Here is a 20,158-nt window from a genome sequence, read left to right as displayed (position 1 = left end):
ATCAGGAAACACTAAGATTTGTTAGCTGTATGATCATTAATAAGTTTCCAGGCATTAGCGTCCTCTTCTGTGAAATAGGGATAGCATATTTGCACATCACAATTTTCTCGGTTGCCAGGAAAGTAATTTTTAAATTTCCAAGTACACTAGGATCATGGCCCTGGTTTATCACCCTCCTAACATTCTGTATCCTATCCAGCCACCCAGCTAGGCCATTGCACTATCTGCTTGCATCTGTCAACATGCTCCTCTCCAACTGGACCAGCGCTTTTCACTCTGGATGACCTATTCACCAGCTCTTTCAGAATCTAAATCCCAGTTTCTTGGAAAATTAATCCTATCATCTTTGGAGCAAATTGGTCCACTTAGTCCTCAACTATCTGCTAGCTAGTCCTAAACACAAGTCCTTGGTTCCACTTCACTTCTTTCCCATCCATCTACCCACCCAGGCCATTTTACCATCTACCAGAGCTACCAGCTTGCTTTCTTTTACCTTCCTTTCCCCTTCTCCACATCTACCAAGACAAAATACCCTTCCCTAGTTACAACTACCCTATAGATGTTGCCTTTCCCTATAGGAATATAATTTTCTAGAAAACAGGGACTATTTCTCTTTAAAATATATTTCTATCCCTATGTTTAGCACAGTAGAAAACAATTAATAAATGATTTTTCCTTCCTTCCTATCTTTCTCCCTCCTGTCTCTTCCTTTATCCTTTCCATTCTCTTCCTCTTTTCCTACCCTCTCTCTTTCCCCTTCCTTCCTTCATTCCTTCCTTCCTTCTTTCCTTCCTTCCCTTAGTCATTCAGCCAATGTCAATGACCACCACAGCCATGTACTAGGAAACTTTTCTATTCATGGCTAGGAAAACTTCCCAATTCACATCCAAGTCTTATCACTGTCATAACAAAACATTTATCAAAAACCTCTCTGGATGTAGTTAGGTCAAGTTAAAGAGTCCTCTAAGAACTAAAAATATGTTTACAGAAAAGGACAAAATAAAAAAAAAAACCTATTTTTATTTACATAGCACTTTATGTTTAACAAAGTGCTTTCCTTGCAACAGCTTTAGGCAGTGAACTCACGCATGTCAAGCTTGCTGATACTCACAGGTTATTACATTCAACACCCTCATTTACCAAATGAGGAAATTGGGACTCCACGAGGCGAAATGACTTTCTCATGCTCACATGGCATCTAAGTGTTAGAGGCAAGACACGCATCTAGATCTTCCTGATTTGAAATTCTGTGGTCTCTCCACTGTACCACACTGCTTCACAACCCATATTATCATCATCATTATTTTGTAGCCAAAGACACTGTGACTCAGAAATGCTAAATGACCTGCTCCCAAACACAATTTATCAGTGTTGGAGCCAGAATTCAAACACAAGTTTTCTGGATCTAAGTCTATTTCATTGTATCAGGCTATACTTCCAAGTCTTAAAGCAAGAAAACATGGCATTTGGTGTATCTTAGACTAGAAATCTCATTAAATCTTTCTTCTATCTGCTTTTGTGGCAAGCTATTTGATTAGCTCAACACTAAAGCAGGGCAGCTAGAAACATATGGATCAGGAGTCAGCAACACACAGAAACCTGGAGATAAACCCAGCAATGACAGTAGGGACACAGTTTTGTTGTTTAGTCATTTCAGTCATGTCTGACTCTGTGGCTCCATTTGGGGTTTTCTTGGTAAAAATACTGGAGTGGTTTGCCACTTCCTTTTCCAGTTCATTTTATAGATGAGGAAATTGAAGTGAACAGGGTTAAGTGACTTGTCCAGGGTCACATAGCTCGTGTCTGAGGCCAGATGTGAACTCATGAAGACAAGTCATCCTGAATCCAGACCCAGTACTTTATCCACTATGCCACCTAACAGCCCCAGAACATGATTATGAAAGCTTGTTTGGTTTAAACAGGCAATTTAATGTTCCAGGATGCTCACTATGATCCAAACATCCTCCTTATCACTGTCCATATTTAGCAGACATTTTTGTACTGTTTTGTCACCAGTACATACTTTAAACGAAGTCCAAGTTTCCAGTAACTCACATGAAAATTACAGCCCAGGAAATAATTGCTATTTAATTCTGCTAATGATTATGCAAGAATACTGGAAGATCACAAGTAGCATTTTTCTTCATCACAATAAATCAAGATTTTTTGTAAAATACTTTTCTAATAAATCATTTATTCTGCTACAGTAGAAAGGGCCCTAGGTAATTTCAGTTCTCGTTTTAGCTTTGTAGCACTAGCTGTTTGACCTTGGGCAAGTCACTTAAATCCCTTTATGCCTCCTCTTTATTATTTGTCAGAGGAGAAAATAGACTAGATCAGGAATTCTTAACTTGGATTACACAGACCTTTTGAGGGGCCCATGGATAGATTTCAGGAGGCCTGTGAACTTGAATAGGAAAAAATGTATCTTTATTTTCACTGAGCTTTAACTAAAACTTAGTATTTCCTTTTATTATCAATGTAGGCAACAAATTGCCCTTGTATTGGCAGTACTTGTGACTTTTTCATCAGTAGAAATCATAGATACTTTTGCATCATATTTCTGTTGCTGCAGATATCTGGAAATATTCATGACCATTACTACATCAACAATATTACTAGACCTCCACTGAATATATGATTATATCAAAATTTGTTTTGTTAATATTTTGATTGTTATATTTAAATATGTTTGCTTTCCTTTGTAACTCTGTTTTCTTTAATGCATTTAAAAACTCTTATTCTGAGAGAGGCTGCATAGTCATCATTAGACTGCCAAAGCACTCCATGACAAAAAAAAGGCAAAAACCCTTGACTAAGATGATCTCTAAGTACTCTTCTCCAACTGTTATTCATTTATAGTTGTAAGTAGAAAACAAAACACTCAAATACAGCACATAGCAGTGTCTATCTTAAAAAGTTATTTTTTTCCCTTTTGGATGGTATACCATTTGAAATATACATAACAGATACATATACAAGACTCCAAGGATCCATCAACTTATCATAACTCTCTTCTAACTCATAACTGAAAGTTTAAAAAGTACAGTAATAATATTGGATAGATTAGTCATGCAATACATTTTAAAGATTTTCCTAGCCATCATTTCCTGAACATATTCAGCCTTTTCTCTTTCTTAAGAAAAGATCTTGGAAGTGAAAGTTGGAAACTAGCTTTTCTGTCTTCATAGTCAGGTATGTGAAGAGGAAAAAAACCCAGTCCTAATCTCAACAGAAATCACAGAGAAAAAGAGATCAGAGTCATAAGATCGTAGCATTCAGAGAATGGACTTGAATAGGAGAGAAATCCAAAAATCCAGGAAAAGAGTATGAGCATTTATTAAGCACCTATCATGTGCCAGGTACTCTGCTAAGTGCTTTACAAATGTCATTTAATTTGAGCTGGAAAAGCTTGAGCTCTAGAATATTGTTTTCAAAAAGCAAAAAGCGTGGGAAAGGAGAGTGAACTGAGGAGACCTTCAGTAAATGCTCACTGAGATGGGAGACTCATACCCAAGGAAACACAAATTGGGAATTATCTGTGAACAGAATCCAAAGGATATCAACTGAATCACTGGTTTAGGTGGCTATACAGAGAGTTGTTTTGACCTGAGACAAAGTAAGAACCAAAACAGAAAAGAAATGACCTTAATTCACAAGTTCTAAGAGATTATTCGGGGGGGACTGCGGGGTCAAATAGGGTCAATGAGAAAGGCTGGATGGTAAAAACTGGCAACACCTAGAAAAGATGGCTTAATGCTTTAAAACTGTTCCAAGTTCTGTGAGAAACACAGGTTTATATACTTTTAGCTTAGCTCAAATCTATACAGATAATAATGTGAGTAAGTTCTCCAGTTTCTACTTCTGTCTAATTTAGTAGTTTTCATGTGGTACAATTCAGCTATGCCATTTGAGTTCTTTAAGTAGACTTCATCACTCAAAAATGTTTTTATTTTGATAATCAGTTGTTAAATTGACTCTAAAAACTCTTAAAATTACTAAAATTAAACACATACTTCTCCATGTCTTAAAAATCATGCTATCAAAACACACAAAAAACTTTGAGAATTTGGCAATGAAGTATCTATTGGTGCTACCATCACTATTTTTACACACATTTTTGAAGGCTGTTTTTCTGTCAGTCTTTGCCATATTGAAATTTAGAAAGAGAAATGAATGATCCTTCCGTTGAATGGGAATTTCAGGTTTAAGCTTGGGAGGTGGCCAGTCAAGAATTTTTACCATAATTCTTACTTCTCTGGGTTTCTCAGTGAATAGCAAACATTTAGCAGATTATATGGAGGTTCAGACATGAGTCTCATTAGAATGAATGAAACTCGCAGGCTAAATCAATGTTCATTGTTACAATTATTTTTTTTTTACAACCATATATCCTTTTTTGTTTTTTTGGTATATGGCAAAGTATAAGGGTTTCTTATTATTGCAAACAGGAAGTTCTGTTTCTGAATACCAAACCTTGCTCTGTTGGGAAAGGAATGACCAATCTATTAAAAGTAGCACAAAACATGATAATGATCACATCTGCATCTAAACTGATGCTTACTGAGAATCAGGGTTTTATTCAATCATCTCCAGCTAAACCTAACTCTAATCCAACGAATTCTTTTTATGTCTGCCTCAGATAACATTTTTTGATATCCTTACTGAGCATTTTCTCCTCAACACCCTACAGGAATCAAATACATCCCACAGACATCAGACATATCCACCTGACCTTAATAGGTTCTCCATGTGGAGACATCACTTCATCTGACAGCTCCATCATCTTCAAGGCCATAAGGGCGATTTGAACAGCATGTGTCTCACTTTCTTTGTGTAAGCCTCCAGCAACACAGTATGCATCTCCAATTGTCTCCACCTAAGTGTACAAACTGGTTTCTCAGAATAAATAAAAGTTAAGGTAAATGCAACAGAAGACAATATACATTTAAAATCAGATAGGAGGAATACAATGACCCATTTCCTATGATGACCCAAACCATATGAAATACTCCTGAAAGTGGTGTTATATGATTATAGACATGTAGGACCTTGGATCATGTGATTTTTGCATTACAAAGGACCTTAGAGACAATGCGATTTGAGTTTATTTTCAGATGCAGAGAATGTGGCACAATAACTTCTTCTCAAATGACCTGATTTCACCTAAGTCACAGAGTAAATATGCAGAAGGAGAGGGATCATGAATCAGCAAAATAACTCTTTTAGGACAGAAATCCTGACCAGTAGAAGGTAAGCTTATTATGATAAAGCAAGACTATTCTTTTTAATTTATTTATTTAACTTTTAACATTCATTTTCACAAAATTTTGGGTTCCAAATTTTCTCCCCATTTGTCCCCTCCTCCCACCCCAAAACACCGAGCATTCTAATTGCCCCTATCACTGATCTGCTCTCTCTTCTAACATCCCTCCCTTCCCTTATCCCCATCTTCTCTTTTGTCCTGTAGGGCCAGATAACTTTCTATACTCGTTTAACTGTAGAGCAAGACTATTCTTACAAAAGAGGGGTAATATAGAGTAAAATGGACTTGAGAAATCTGAATTCTCCTCTAAGTCTTACTATTAACTGTGCACAGTCTGACCAGTGGCAAGTCACTCAATATTTTGTGCTTCATTTCTCCTTCTACGAAATGAATTTTGAGAAAACAAATGAAGCAATCTGAAATTATTTTCAAGTGTTACAGCTTAGGGATATTATACTAATCTAAGATGTTGGTAGGACTGGGTGGAGAAGTAACAGATAGGTGTAGACTAGAATTACATCTGTGATTCTCTGTATTTGACTATGAACGCTTCGAGGGTGGGGAATGTTGTTTTATCTTAATTTTGCATGCTCCCCACAACATAGGACAGTGTTCTGCACACAATCTTAAAAGGCAGAAGGCAGGCAAGGAGTAGAGTGAACTAGTACTAGAACTAGAAGAAAAAGGAAAATAGAGAAGCAAGAAGGAGGCATCTCTAGTCTGCAGTGCCATTAAGAAGTCAAGAAGGATGAGGATAGCAAAAGCAGAATAGCAATAAGGTAATTCATGACAGAGGAGAACTTTTTGAGGAGAGAGAGCTGAAGAAGAGGAATGTGTAAACTGTAGAACTATTCACTGATTGGTTGATTTTATTGCCAACATCTGAAAAACACCACCTATAGCTTAACAATGCAATTCAAATTGCAGATGTGATTTTACAGGAATGGGAATTCCTTCAATTGATACAAAGGAACACCTGACCTGTGATTTAAAATGTTCTAGAGTTTCTAACATCACTGACACAAGGTAAATGACTTAGCCCAGGTCATACAGAAACTGGGGGTTAGAGCTGAGGTTCAGTTTTTCTGATTATAAGGCTGCTAGAAATCCCCTAATTAATGCCAGCATCCCTCAGCAATTCAAATATATGCACTATATATAGGAATACAGGATCATAGGATTTCTGATCATAGAGCAGGAAGAGATCTCAAAGTCCATTTACTCCAACCTCCCCTTATTTTATTTTTATACTGACTTGCCCAAGGCCATACCACTAGTATCAGAGGCAGAGTCTGAATTTAAGTCATGGACTCCAGAGTCTGTTTGTTCCAGTTATACCAATTTATATTTAAAGCTCAAGGAAAATGACAGGACACTAGAATTTTTTTTCTTTTGCATTCTTAAACCTAAATATATTACCTGTGGCTTTGTTTTCTTTTATTTCCTCTTTAAAACTAAAGTGTGAATTAACCAACTGCACTGAAAACTGATGACAATAGCCCTTAGATATTTTTCTCTTCACTTGAATAATATTTTATTTCCTCCAGTTATATGTAAAGACAGTTTCTAACTTTCATTTAAAAAAAAATTGAGTTCCAAATTTTCTCTCTCCTTCCCTCACCTCTCCCTGAGACAGTAAGCAATTTGATATGAGTTATACATGTCCAATCATGAATAATATATTACCATAATATGTCTTCCCTTAAAGGATCATGGGATAATAGATTTGAGGCTAGAAGGGATCTGTTGCTGTTTAGTTGTTACTGGTTATACCTGACTCTTCATGACCCTATTTGGGGTTTTCTTGGCAAAGATATTGAAGTGGTTTTCCATTGTCTTCTGCAACTAATTTTTACAGATTAGGGAACTGAGGTAAACAGTGTTAAGTGTTTTGCTCAGGGTCACAGAGCTAGTAAGAGTCTTAGGTCAGATTTGAACTCATAAAGAAGAGTCTTCTTGACTCCAGATGCAGCACTCTATCCACTGCATGACTTTCAGATGCCACCAAATCCAACTCCTTCATTTTACAGATGAAGAAACTGAGATCCAAAGAAGCTCAGGGTCACATAGCTAGCAAGTGTGGGAGGTAGGGTTTAAGTTCAAGTCTTCCCAACTCCAGGACTAGCATTCTATCCATCATACCCGTTGCTTCTATTCCATTACCCACAAGAATAAATTAAATTTTTTAACTCTCCATATATTTCTTTTCAGAACATATAGAAATCTCAGGCCACTTCATCTTCCTGAGTATGTCAGTGAGTCATAAACACTTAGTACAGAGGTTTAGACACATGAATCTCATTAGAATGAATGAAAGTCATAGACTAAATCACTGTACATTGTTACAACTTTTAAAAAAATTATCATATATGTATATATATACATACATATACACATACATACATGCATCCACATATATATAATGTATATATGTGTATGTATAGACATATACACATAGATATACATATATAAATAAATATGGGTTTCTTATTGTGGGAAACAGAAAGCCCTGTTTCTCAAGCCTAAGTCTTGCCCTGTTGGGTTCATAGGTAGGAATGACCAAGCCATTAAAAGTAGCACAAAAGATGGCAATGATCCTATCTACATCTACTAAATTTATGCTTACTGAGAATCAGTGTTTAATTCAACCACCTCCATCCAAATCTACTTCTACCCCACCCCAACTGCCCCCTTCCTCTTAGGCTGACATATCTTTATTTACATTTTGGTGCAGAAGTATGATAATCCTTTAAGCAAAACTTGACCTTCTCTGACTTCTTTTCTTTTTTCTCTTTCTTTTTGTAAGGCAGTACTATTTCTGGCACAGTGAATATTCAAGCTGATCACCTGGGGGTGCCTGCCTCTAGCATAGCTCCCTAGTTGATTTTCATTCTATGATTAAGACAAATGAATCTCATTCAGGTAGATAGCAAAACCATTTTTTTTTAGTTTCTTCTCTGTCCCAAAGAAACATCTGCTGCCCCTAGAGTTTCCTATCCCACTCCCCACTCCTACCTTATAGACATCCAGCTCTCCACACTGGTAGTCGAAGCGAGTGTAGAGTTCGTTGAGCATGGTAATGACCTGCATTGGCGAGCACTGAGAACAGATGGCTGTGAATCCAACAATGTCAGAGAAAAGCATGGTGACATGGGTGAATTTCTTGGCTTGTACAACCTGTCCCTGCCACAGCTGCTGAGCAACCTCTCCAGGAAAGATGGAACACAAGAGATCAACTGTCTTCTTCTTCTCCTCTTCCAGGGCTTGATGTGCTTGCTCCAGGGTAGCTTTGAGTTTTCCTAACCTCTTCTTTAGCCCATCTTGGGCACGAGCTTGCTCCCCTATCAGGACCACATCCCTCAAGGCATTATGGATTGGGATATCTGAGAGGTAGAGCCCACGGCCTGTAAAATCCTCTAACCTATCCACACAGGGAGAGCCCAAGAACAAGATGGCACTAGATTCAATGATGTAGATCATTTGACCTTTGAGATCCATTACCTGGGAAGCAAAGAAGAGGGACTTGTCAGCCTTCATTTTCTTTTTTCCTCCTTTTACGTAAAAAAGCCATTGTTCTTTTAGTTTTATATCACAGGCATCAATGGCGCTATGCTTCCTCATAGATATACATACCATGTCAGAACTAACCTTTCCCTTAAAATAAAGAAAAAAATGCAGTTCAACAAAAACAATGCATAAAATGACTGGTTGCAACATTCTGCCCTCTCCTCTCCCACATGCCCACCAAATTAGCATTTCTCTGCTAAGAGAATCATAGATTTAAAGTGAGATGTGGCCTCAGAGGCCATTTAGTCCAACCCAACCTCTCTCTTTAACAGATGAAGAAACCAAGGCCCAGGGCAGTGAAGTTATTTGCCTAAAGCGGCAGATACATTTCAATATTTGCTGTCTATGACCAAAACTGGCCATTACAATCACTTGGAGTTCAATTTCCTTCTAAATTTGTTTTTGAACTAGAGAAGAAACAATAGGGAAAGATGATATGATAATTCTATTGTCCATTCATTGAGTTCTCTTTACTTTTTACATATGAAAATGAATAGCAGTAAACTTAGGTCTACCATCAGGTCACTATGGCCTCTGAAATGGATAAAACTATTTGAAGAGAAAATGAGAGAGAAAGCAGTTCTAGAATCTCATAAGATTCTCCAATGAAGCTGGGGGATTTTCAATAAATTCTAATTGAGGAGCCCTTCCCTAAGTTATGCTATCTTGGCATGAGTTTAGGTTCTGTTGATACTTGGTACAATACTGCACTATATTGAATGACGTGGTCTTCTATCTTCCAAGCCTTCTAGGATCTATGGTTTTTATGAATGTGGGTTCCACTTTCACCCACCCCACGGATGATTATTTCTCCTTTAATTTATCACTCTCCAACCAACTTTTTTTTACTATATCTATAATTTATATTATTTGTTGATAGTTAATAATAGCTAACATTTTTATAGCATCTGCTATATGCTGGCCACTGTGTTAAACACATTACAATTATTTTCTCATTTGATCATCACAACAACCCTGGCAAGCAGGTGCTAATATTATCTTCATTTGACAAATGAAAAAACTAAAGCCAGCAGAGTTTAAGTGACTTGTCCAGGGTCATATAGCTAGTAAGTCTGAAGCTATATTTGAATTCAAGTCTTCCCAACTCCAAGCCCCATGCTCTAGCCACCTATCTGTCTGATTTGTTTTGTATGTTGCAGTGAGTTGGATAGTCTTCCATTTTTTGTGATAGTATCAGAAGAAAAAATAATTTTCATAGAGGGTATTCTGGGTTAGAGATTGATGGTGATGGTGGGGGGTGCTTATATAGCTTGGAAAAGGAAAGTTTAGACTTTCTGAATTGGGAGGTGGGAGGAAGAGGAAGAATTTGGGGTCATAATGGGTGAAAGGTATTGGAAACAAGACCATGATTAGTAATCTGGGGAACCCATATTTCCACCTTCTGATTCGCTGACCACACACCCCTTGGAATCAATCCCTGTGCTTAGCCTCAGAAATCTGTCCCTGATGTTGGAGACCATTGTTATAAAGAATGCTCAGTGATTTAAAAAACAAACACACAAACTTTCTCTATCAATGCTGATCAGTAACTGTGTAGGAGCTTCTAATCTTTGATTTGACCAAAGCACAAAGAAGTTAAGGGATCGGTACATGGTCACATAGTCTTAGTGAGAGGTGGCACCTCAACACAGGTCCTCCTCATTCTGAGGATCCTCAGTCCTCTATTCATCAGCCCAGACTAACTCTAGTACTATTCTCTATAAAAACAGAGGCAGAGTGGTAAAGGCAATAGAAAACTAACATGAAAATGAGAAATACTTGGATTTGTGTATGAGCAACACTTAATGTCTCAGTGCCCTGGGTAGCACTCTAAGACGGTAAGTTACAATGATGTTCTGACATGAATGAGTAGAAAGTATCCCCTAAACTAATGATATTACAGGCCCAGTGCCCAGTCTTGATAAAAAATAAATCTGATCCAGAGAGCTGATGCTTCAGCTTTCTCATCCCTTCCTCTGCTCTCTCCTCACCCCCATCTAGGATTCAGTTTCCATCAATTTCTGTTTAAAGAAAATCAATGAAAATACCTATGAGTGAGATTTTTTCAGCTATTTTGTCTCTCTGGATCATAGAAATATGATCTACTCTTTACTAAACCCACCCCAGAATCAGCTTCTGCAGGCAACACAATCTACTCTTTTGTTCTATAATAACTAATCCCACAGATGCTCCCACACTCTTCCTGGTGTTTAATCTCTTCTGAACCCTTCTCAGAAAACAGAAAGAAATGGATGCAGAACAAAGAATTCTTTCACTGTTATCATGACCATTATGACATTCTGGCTTCAATACCGACATTAGAAGCTTTTTCCCAGTGTAGAAATTAATTCTTTATAGTTCACCTTACCTAAGCTAAAAATTTTCAGTTCTTGCCAAACCTCATCTTAAGGGTCTTTGAGGGTCTTTACTATGGGCACAACATGAAAGTACACATATGTTCTAATGAATATCAAGAATATATTCCCTTGAAAGCATAGAGAACACCTTGTATTTAAGACAAGGGGAAGAGCAGGAGGGCTTGTAAGAGAAGCAACGCTTTAAACTGTCCAGTAATCCCAATTTAATTCAGTTCAATTCAATTTGACAAATATCTTTTGATAGCCTCATATGAACAGGTATTTGTCCCTATTATCTGGGCACCTAGATCCTAATAAGTTTTGATAGACTCAGGTCTATGAATCACTTTACAATGGCTATGGTAGAAAGAATGCCTGATTCTTTGTTGCAAAGTCCTTTCTATATGACCTCACTGTATGGTTATTTTCAATCCTGTGGATCCATACCAATGTCTTCCAGAGCTGATATAAAAGGAAATATCGAGTCTGTTTCTTATCCTTTTGCTGTAGGTGCCTCATTCTACTGACAAATACTATACCTCTAGTCAAATCAGGTTCATGCTGTAGGGTGTCACTGAGATGAAAAACTGGAAGTGAGCAGTTCAAAATTTGAATTAAATACATTTATAAAAAGAATGTTGAGAAGCCCAAAGCTGATCAATGATTAGCATGCTACTGTGGTCAAAGACAGAGTCACAGCACGGGAACAATTCAGTCATGAGTTATCTGTTTTGTCTGCTTTTCTTGAGTAATAATCAGAGCACCCAAGGCTGTGACAACTAGGAATGATTATTTCCATTATGTTTACTTATAAAGCTATTCATCTATTTCTCTGTAGTCCAAGGGAATAAGGGGATTTATGTTTTACTTGCAAATTAATCTTAAAATTAATTTGGTCTGATGAAACAAAGACCCAAGGATGACATAACAACTGTCTTCAATATTTAATGGGCTGCTTTGTGGAAGGGTTTTAGAATTGTTCTGTTAGGTCCCCCACATTGAAATTATGATCAATTATAAGCTGTAAAGAGCCAAATTTGGACCTGAAGTTAAAAAATTCTTGCCACTTAGACTATCCCAAAGTAGCTATGCTACTTTGGGAGGTTGGTGGGTCCCCCTTACTGGAGGTCTTCAAGCAGGAGCTGGATGACCACTCATCAAGTATGTTGTAGAGGGGATTATTTTTAGCTATGAGGTGAATTAGATAGCATCTGAGGTCCCTTTCAAATCTGAGATTCTGTAACTATGTAAATAAGAATGTGTATAAGCATATTTGAAGGTAAGTTCCTTGAAGGAAGATAATTTTCTATCTCCCCTATTGCCTAATAGACACAATATATGGCACATCTTTCTCAAAAGATTATTTAATGAATCATAAAAATTTGTTAAACACATGACATGAATGCGGCACTAAATTTTCAAATGGGCAAGCAACCCAAGAGGTTTGTTTTTAAGATACTTCTGCTATGGCATCTACATAAACAATAATTCTTTTCCTACTGTCTGTCTTAAGGTTTTACTATCTTTTCCTCTTCATTTTGGCCACATTTCCTTTTTACTTTTTGCTGTTGCTTTTTCATAATTTGTAAGAGATGGAAATATATTTTGCATGACTGCACATGTAAAACCTATGTCAAACTGCTTACCTTATCAATGGCTGGGGAAGAGAGGAGGGAGGAAATTTGGAGCCCAAAGAAGAAAAATGTTAAAATTATTTTTGCATATAATTAGGGAAAAATAAATGTTAAATAAAAAAGACAGAAAAGAGGGGAAAATGCATATGAAATTTGCCTGGAAATCTGAATAACACTGATCTCCAGATTATCTGTGCTAAGCATATGATAATGAACTATAAGGCATTTAATTTTTTAAAAAAGCAATATTACAACATTTATGTTCATTATTTTTAGGACTTTTGCTAAATATTAGTGAACTCATCTATAGTATTTGAAAAATGATTCTAACTATCTATTTAAATCACAAGTTTTAAACCTGTGGCCCATGATTATTTCGAATTAGATAAGAATGTTTCAGTTTAATGATTTTCTTTTGCAGTCCTATGTGCTTTACTTTATTTATTTAAAAACATTATTCTGAGAAGAGGTCCAGATGTTGCCTAATAGTCATAGGAGTCCATGACAATAAAAGTCAAGGTGCCCTGGTTTAGGTTTCCAATAAAGTGATTAAATATATTTATCAGTATATGAAATATGTTTATATTTGGTGTTGGATCTACCTCCAGTAATTTAGACCTCAACTCCTTTATAACTCAAAGTCTTATAGAGTATAGTCTTACAGAGTATCCAGAATCTCAGAGAAGTACCATGAGTACCATAGAAGTACCACTAGTGTCACCAGCTGGATGCTCACCCAGGCCTTCTTGACTCCACTTCTAGTACTCTACTATGTTATGCTGCTCCTCTCAGATAATCAAATGGAGTTGTTTCAGCTTAGTTTCTTTCTAATGCCATCATAACACCCATCAACCAAACTTCAGTCAATACAAATACTCATCATCTTTAGTCAGTGTGGTATACTGTAATGGCTACTTCATCAATAAGCATGGGATATCAAATCTTTTCTTGGCTCTGCCATTTTCTACCTTTGTGACCTTAGAAAAGTTACATAGAGGCTTTGAGCATCAGTTTCCTCATTAAAAAATCAGAGTTATTTAGTATTTTTAAAAATGCTTTTATTATGCAATATCTCCCATTAAATAAATGACCAAATACAGGACAACTGGTTATGCTCACCCTCAAAGAACTCCCTTCAGAGCAGAAAAAAATAAATGGGCAGAGATTTAGAGGTTACAATAAATACTAAATAACCCTGATTTTTTTTGTGTTAGGAAACTAATATGCAAAGACTTGCAAGGTCACAAAGGTAGCAAATGGGAGAGCCAAGATTAGAAATGACATGACCTGGCTATGGATGCGGTGTCATTACACATACCATACTGCTTAACTCATGGAAGTTATTGAGAGCATTCAGCAGTGAACAGTCAACCACATCGCTGATTACTTTTGGGGGGTTGTCACCAGCTTAGGCAAGAGCTAAGGGTGAGATTAAAGGTGAAAGGATGCAGAGGTATTTTTTAAAAATGTCTTTTTGTAGGCATATATTTTTAATGTCAAAAAATATGTTCTTTATGGCCTACAGGTATTCATTTTGTGCTAAACTGCATGTGTTTCAGTGAAGGTTCAAAAACAATCTAGTGAACATTAACAAATATAAGGTGAGGAACAAGCTTTTAACTTTCTCTAGGGTGCAAAACTGTCTTGTCCTTGGCTCTATCCCTCATCTATAAGATGATAGGGGTTTGGACCTTTGAGGACCCTTCTAGACCTAGAGTTGTTACACATAATGTGAGGACAGAAGTATAGCTCTAATCTAAGGGACTGGAGAGAAATAGGAAACGTTGTCTATGGACTAATGATATTAGATATTGTTAAGAACCACCAGGGAAATTCAGTCATTTTAACAACATATAGCAGCCTTAAATTCTTCTGTCTTCTAAAAAAGTCTTTTATGAGGTTATTAAGAAGGAGCTTAGCCACGATTGTACATGGAACCTTTAGATGGTTTTGTGTGATATGGCACAGACATCTATTATCAGCTGGATGCAGGCCTATAGCAATTCAAATAGGCTTGGTTTTACAAGCATGCCTTCCTAAGGACACAAAATCACTCAAAGTTCTCTGTCATAAGGACACCAATCATCTTTGCTGATTTTCACCTTGTGCAATAGTGACATTTTTCAAAGCAAATGTGTTGCCTGTCATTGCTAATGAGGCAAAGACTACATATTTTTTGGCTTGATTTTCTTCTTTAGCATATAATTTGGTGCTCTAGAGCCAGAGTGATGCTAGAGACAAGGTTGACATGTTGGATCCAGGTTGGATGTGATGTTATGAAGTTCTGGGTTCAAATTTTATCACTGATACTGTGATCACAGGTAAGACGTTTCGCTTCTCTGGGACTCAGTTTCCTTAATGATAAAATGTGTATAACGAAAGCTACCCTATGAAGTTGTTGGGTGGCTTAGATGAGATAAAACAAATACATCACTTACCTAAATGTCAATTATTATGAATAAAGGGCTATTGTGCAAATGAACGTAGATGGGAAAATCCATTTTTCTGTCCTTTGTAAAATATTTTTTTCCTAATCCCAACTTCCTACTATTTCAAATTAATTCATCTTTTTGGCAATATCTATAAAATTTGTAAAATACTGACTTAAATAGGCATTCTACCCATAAAATATTTTCCAGCATAGGTCTTTAATTGGGATTTTGGACAAGTTGTAGAGATTTTTTTTTTAAAGCAATCCTTAAAAAACATTTTCCACAGCTAACAGGAGGACATAAACTCCTTGGGGACAGGGACTCAGTTGTTTTGGATTTGGATTTCTAGCACCTATACTAGTTTCTGGAACATAGTAGGAACTTAAACATTATTGAAATGAATCAGATGAAATTATTCCCCCCCAGGTTTTGCCAAAACCACTGAACTGGTGCATGCTCTAGATTTCCTTGTTCATATTTCCTTTCCATATTTTAAATCATCAACACATATAACGTCCTTATGCATGCTTTATAGCCCCAGAGCAAGCCATGCTTCATATTCCATCCAGTTACATTTGCCATCTAATGACACTGCAATCTGATGATAGTTGTTGATGTACCCATAAGGCCACTGGACAGACAGAAACCTGCCCTGAGGAACTTAAGGTCACTCAACTTTGGAACTCCTGCCCTTGGACTGAACTGCCCTCCTTGGTCTCCCTGTTGAATGAGTAAGCACAAACTCACCTAGCCCGTTAGAGGCAGCTTGGTTGGACAGTGAATAGAATATGGGCCTGGAGTCAAGAATGCCTGAGTTCAAATTGAGCCTCAGATAAGTTTTAATAGCTATATGAGCCTGGACAAGTCACTGCCCCTCTGTCCTGCCTTAGTTTCCTCTATTTCCCAGAATTGCTGTGAGGATCAAATATGATAATATTTGTAAAGCACTTACCATCTTGCCTGGCATATTGTAGTCACTCAAATCGTTCTTTTCTTTCTTCCTATTATATCTAGATGACCATAGACCATACTTCATACTCCAGCTAGCCATCTACATAGTTCATCATGCCTGACATTATATAATATACACCTTCCCCTTTACACCTATTTCTCTGAGTGTAAAAATAAAATTAATACTAGCATTGTTTTTTGAAAGGGCAGGTAAACTGACTCCCTTGTGGAAGAATCTGCTATTTCTGAGATTATTAAGACCTAAACACCTTTCTTTGCTGCTACTTATAATACTAATATCTATTGTCTCACTATATTAAAATGTAAGCTCCTTTGGGGCAAGGATTGTCTTATTTTTAAATATGTACTCTGAGCATCTATCTCAGTGTTTGGCATAGAGTAAATATGAATGCATGCCCCTTCCTTCCTTCCTTCCTTCCTTCCTTCCTTCCTTCCTTCCTTCCTTCCTTCCTTCCTTCCTTCCCTCCCTCCCTCCCTCCCTCCCTCCCTCCCTCCTTCCTTCCTTCCTTCCTTCCTTCCTTCCTTCCTTCCTTCCTTCCTTCCTTCCTTCCTTCCTTCCTTCCTTCCTTCCTTCCTTCCTTCCTTCCTTCCTTCCTTCCTTCCTCTTTCTTCTTTCATATGAATACACCATCCTTACCCCTGACGATTTCTTGATAGAGTTGTCCCCTCTTCTCACTCTTATGACAAATTGCATGTTCAACATGGTCATGATCCCGCTAAATGTGTAATTAATTTTGGGGGTAAGGATTTCAAAATGTTCTTCAAAGTTAGGTCTTCCTTGAAAGTCTCTTCTATTCAGCAGCCTCCGGATGCCATTGCCAAACTGCAGAACTGCCATGTCTTTGTCAAACATAAAATGAAAAGGGAAGGTCTTGCAGAAGAGAGAGGTTGGGATTACCAAGGAAGACTGAGGTCTGCAAGGGGACAGGGAAGGCTTTGCACTTTTCACTTGAACAGAGTATAACAGGTAAGGCTGATTCACAAACTCATTACAGTCATTGCGGAAGCAGGGAGGCACCAGGGTCACATCCACTTCGGTTTCGTACAGTACGTGAGCAGCTGCCTTAATGATGCCTGGAAGGAGGAGGGTAGTTGTTTTCTTAGGGAAAAAATAGTAAACATTTAAGACACTGGGGTCTTTCTCCAAGCAGAGTATGGACACCTCCTCAAGTCGGCTCTTCTTTTCGGCTCCTTGGCAATGGCTGCTCTGCTTCAGAAGGGTGCTGAAACTGTTCAAGAAATCCTTGAGGGTACCTCCCACCACACCAAGGATGTGCTCATCTTCCTCATAGCATATTTTGAAGAGTTCTTCACCTAGAGATTCCTTGATAATATCCCCTGGAACACCTGGAATGGTATGGGATTTTTTTCAGTCACCTCTACTACAGCAGTGGTAACAGGTTCAAGACTGCATGTCCTTTTCAGTTTATATGCTAAAATCTCAGTCTTTGCTCCAACTGACAGACACTTGTTAATATTGTCTTGGGATCAATAGTAGCATAGAATGACCTAAGAAACTACAATAAGCACAACGACTTTGGGGTAAAGATCCCTAAACTAGGACATGTTCTGTCAAAAATGTTACAGTTCAAAAAAAGGTTTTCTTCCTTTACTAATGGCCTTCACTTCTTGCTTCAATATTTGGGTCCATCATCCTGACAATAGTCAATTCAACCCACCAATAATTTATATTCTTGAATTTCATGTATTTATAAAACTTATAGAAAGTTATATCATCATCTCATAGCTCATTTCCATAGACAATCATATTTTATGCTTGCTAATACATAAAGATGACTTTTAGTGTCCTAAGCAACTAAGATTATGTTTCAGACCACTTGCTGACCTGCACTGGCAAAGAGAATTTCTTCATGAAAAGTTTCCTATGCCAGTGAAATCACAGATTATATAGAATATATATGTATAGACACATGTATATAAAAACACAGATCACAGATATGCATATATATGTACATGTATATATGTACACAAATATACGTGTACCTATTGATTTATATAGATATATTTTTACACTATTCTCATTTTATTTTTAATCTCAGTTTTACCTCTATAGCAAACTCCCTTTTTCCTCTTCCTATTTGCAGAGAATTTTCTTTGTTCAAACCTTAATTGGCTATTAGCAAATTAAGTGACCAGATCACTTAATTCCGAGATCAAAGTCTGTGATTATCATTCAATGACTGCTTCCTAGATGCTATTTTTCTAGTTTCTGACAAATAAATAACATAAACTGGAAAAATATTTTGGGTCTAACAATACAGTAGAATTGCTTTATATAGATATAGTCTATTTTATTAGGATACACTAATTCTTAGTGATTACAATATTTGAACTAGATGATCTTTGTATACTTTTCAGCTCTAAGATTTAATGATTCAATAATTATTCTTCCCAGTCACTTAATATAAAGTTATATATAATTCTATTACCTGCTGCGTTTGCTTGATCTATAATGAATTTTTCGAAATCCTCTTTTTCCAACAATTTCCTGAAAAATAGCACAACAACATAAATTAGAAACTAGCAAAGTGAATGTTAAAATCTTTGATTATTTTATGAAGAAATGATCAAGGAGAAGAAAACATAGGAAGTTGCTTTTTGTATAGGGTCACCTTATTATCCAGATTGGTGGAAAGAAATAGTATGGTAGTATACATAATCCAGAGCAACAGATAACAATAACAAAAAAGATTTGTCTATAGCATACTTTGTACTATTTTGATGGAGCAAATTTGCTTTAAGTATGTTTTTCTTAAGCTAATGTAAAATCAGCTTTGTACATCATGAATACTTAGAACAATGGTGTTCCTAGGGCATGGCAAGTGACAAGAAAAACCCTATCTAGAATTAAAAATTTCAATTAAATGAAGAGATATAATCTAGTCATAGAATCACAGACTTTTAAGTAGAAAAGTACTTCAAATTGTATTTCATTTTAGAGAAAATGCACAAGAATCCCAGAGATGGTGATTCCCTTAAGGTCACACAAATAGTATGTGATAGTGCAGTCTGAAATTCATGGACTCCAAATTTGGAAATCTTTCTGCTGTATCATTCTGTAGATTAATTGGTCTTTGCCAATTTTGCTATTTTTTTGAGAAAATCCACAATCTCATTCTTTTTCAGGTTTGAGAGACTTAGTGGGATGTTTTAACATCTCTGTTTCTACTTAAGTCTAACATTTTGAATTTTATTAAATAATGATGAATATAGATAATTTTTATTATAGAAGTTAGCATCACTTTAAAATTTGCACAAAGATTTTCCCAAAATAAGTCTAAAAGGTAGGTAGTACAAGTATTAGTATCATTCTCATTTTACAGATGAGGAAATTGAGGCACAGAGCAATTTAGTGTCTCATCCAAGTTCTAGTCTCATACTTTCTTCTTTACAGGTGCAAGTACTGCTCTGTTTGCATTTGCCCTTTTGGCAATTCATGTTTAATTCTCTGTGTTTCAGGGTCAGTTAATGAGTTGACTAATTTTGACCAAATATGGTACAAATCTAAAGAATTTAAAATTATATTGCAAATCCTCATTGCAAATGAGCAGATGATACAAAATTTTAAATAGGTGTATTTTTTAGCAACTTTGAACCAGCTTCAATGACAATTGGTACATAGGTAGAGGCTATAAACATAAATGTCTCATGAGAAAAATTCCTCGACACCTTACATTGAAACATAATGGACATTTCCCATAACCTTTACACAAGGAAAAGGGTATATCCTTACTCATAATGCCATGTATCAGGTAGTTTTATCTCTGACTTATGTCTATGTACTACAAAACCACAGATTGTATTTCTCTATGTTAACGTGTTCTTATATTTGCTTCCTCTGTTATTCATTCAGAATCTGTATCTTTTATAGAATGAACAGAGTTGCATGGGGAAAAAGTAAACAACCAC

General features: G+C 36.6%; 1 protein-coding gene across 7 annotated transcripts in view; it reads right to left on the bottom strand.

The window, feature by feature from the left end:
- GUCY1A1 (guanylate cyclase 1 soluble subunit alpha 1) overlaps positions 1 to 20,158 on the bottom strand; it is a 76,797-nt gene that overhangs the window by 16,362 nt on the left and 40,277 nt on the right. For all 7 annotated transcript variants that reach the window (XM_072621339.1, XM_072621342.1, XM_072621338.1 and 4 more), the window contains 4 exons: positions 18,679 to 18,737; positions 16,866 to 17,575; positions 8,282 to 8,767; positions 4,736 to 4,879 (listed from right to left, as the gene is read on the bottom strand). In XM_072621339.1, the coding sequence (XP_072477440.1) occupies positions 4,736 to 4,879; positions 8,282 to 8,767; positions 16,866 to 17,575; positions 18,679 to 18,737 (1,399 nt within the window). The remainder of the gene's footprint in view (positions 1 to 4,735; positions 4,880 to 8,281; positions 8,768 to 16,865; positions 17,576 to 18,678; positions 18,738 to 20,158) is intronic.

The sequence above is a fragment of the Notamacropus eugenii genome, chromosome 6 (assembly GCF_028372415.1).
Source record: "Notamacropus eugenii isolate mMacEug1 chromosome 6, mMacEug1.pri_v2, whole genome shotgun sequence".
In the NCBI taxonomy this organism is placed as follows: Eukaryota; Metazoa; Chordata; class Mammalia; order Diprotodontia; family Macropodidae; genus Notamacropus; species Notamacropus eugenii.
This window is presented reverse-complemented; position numbering and strand designations above follow the sequence as displayed.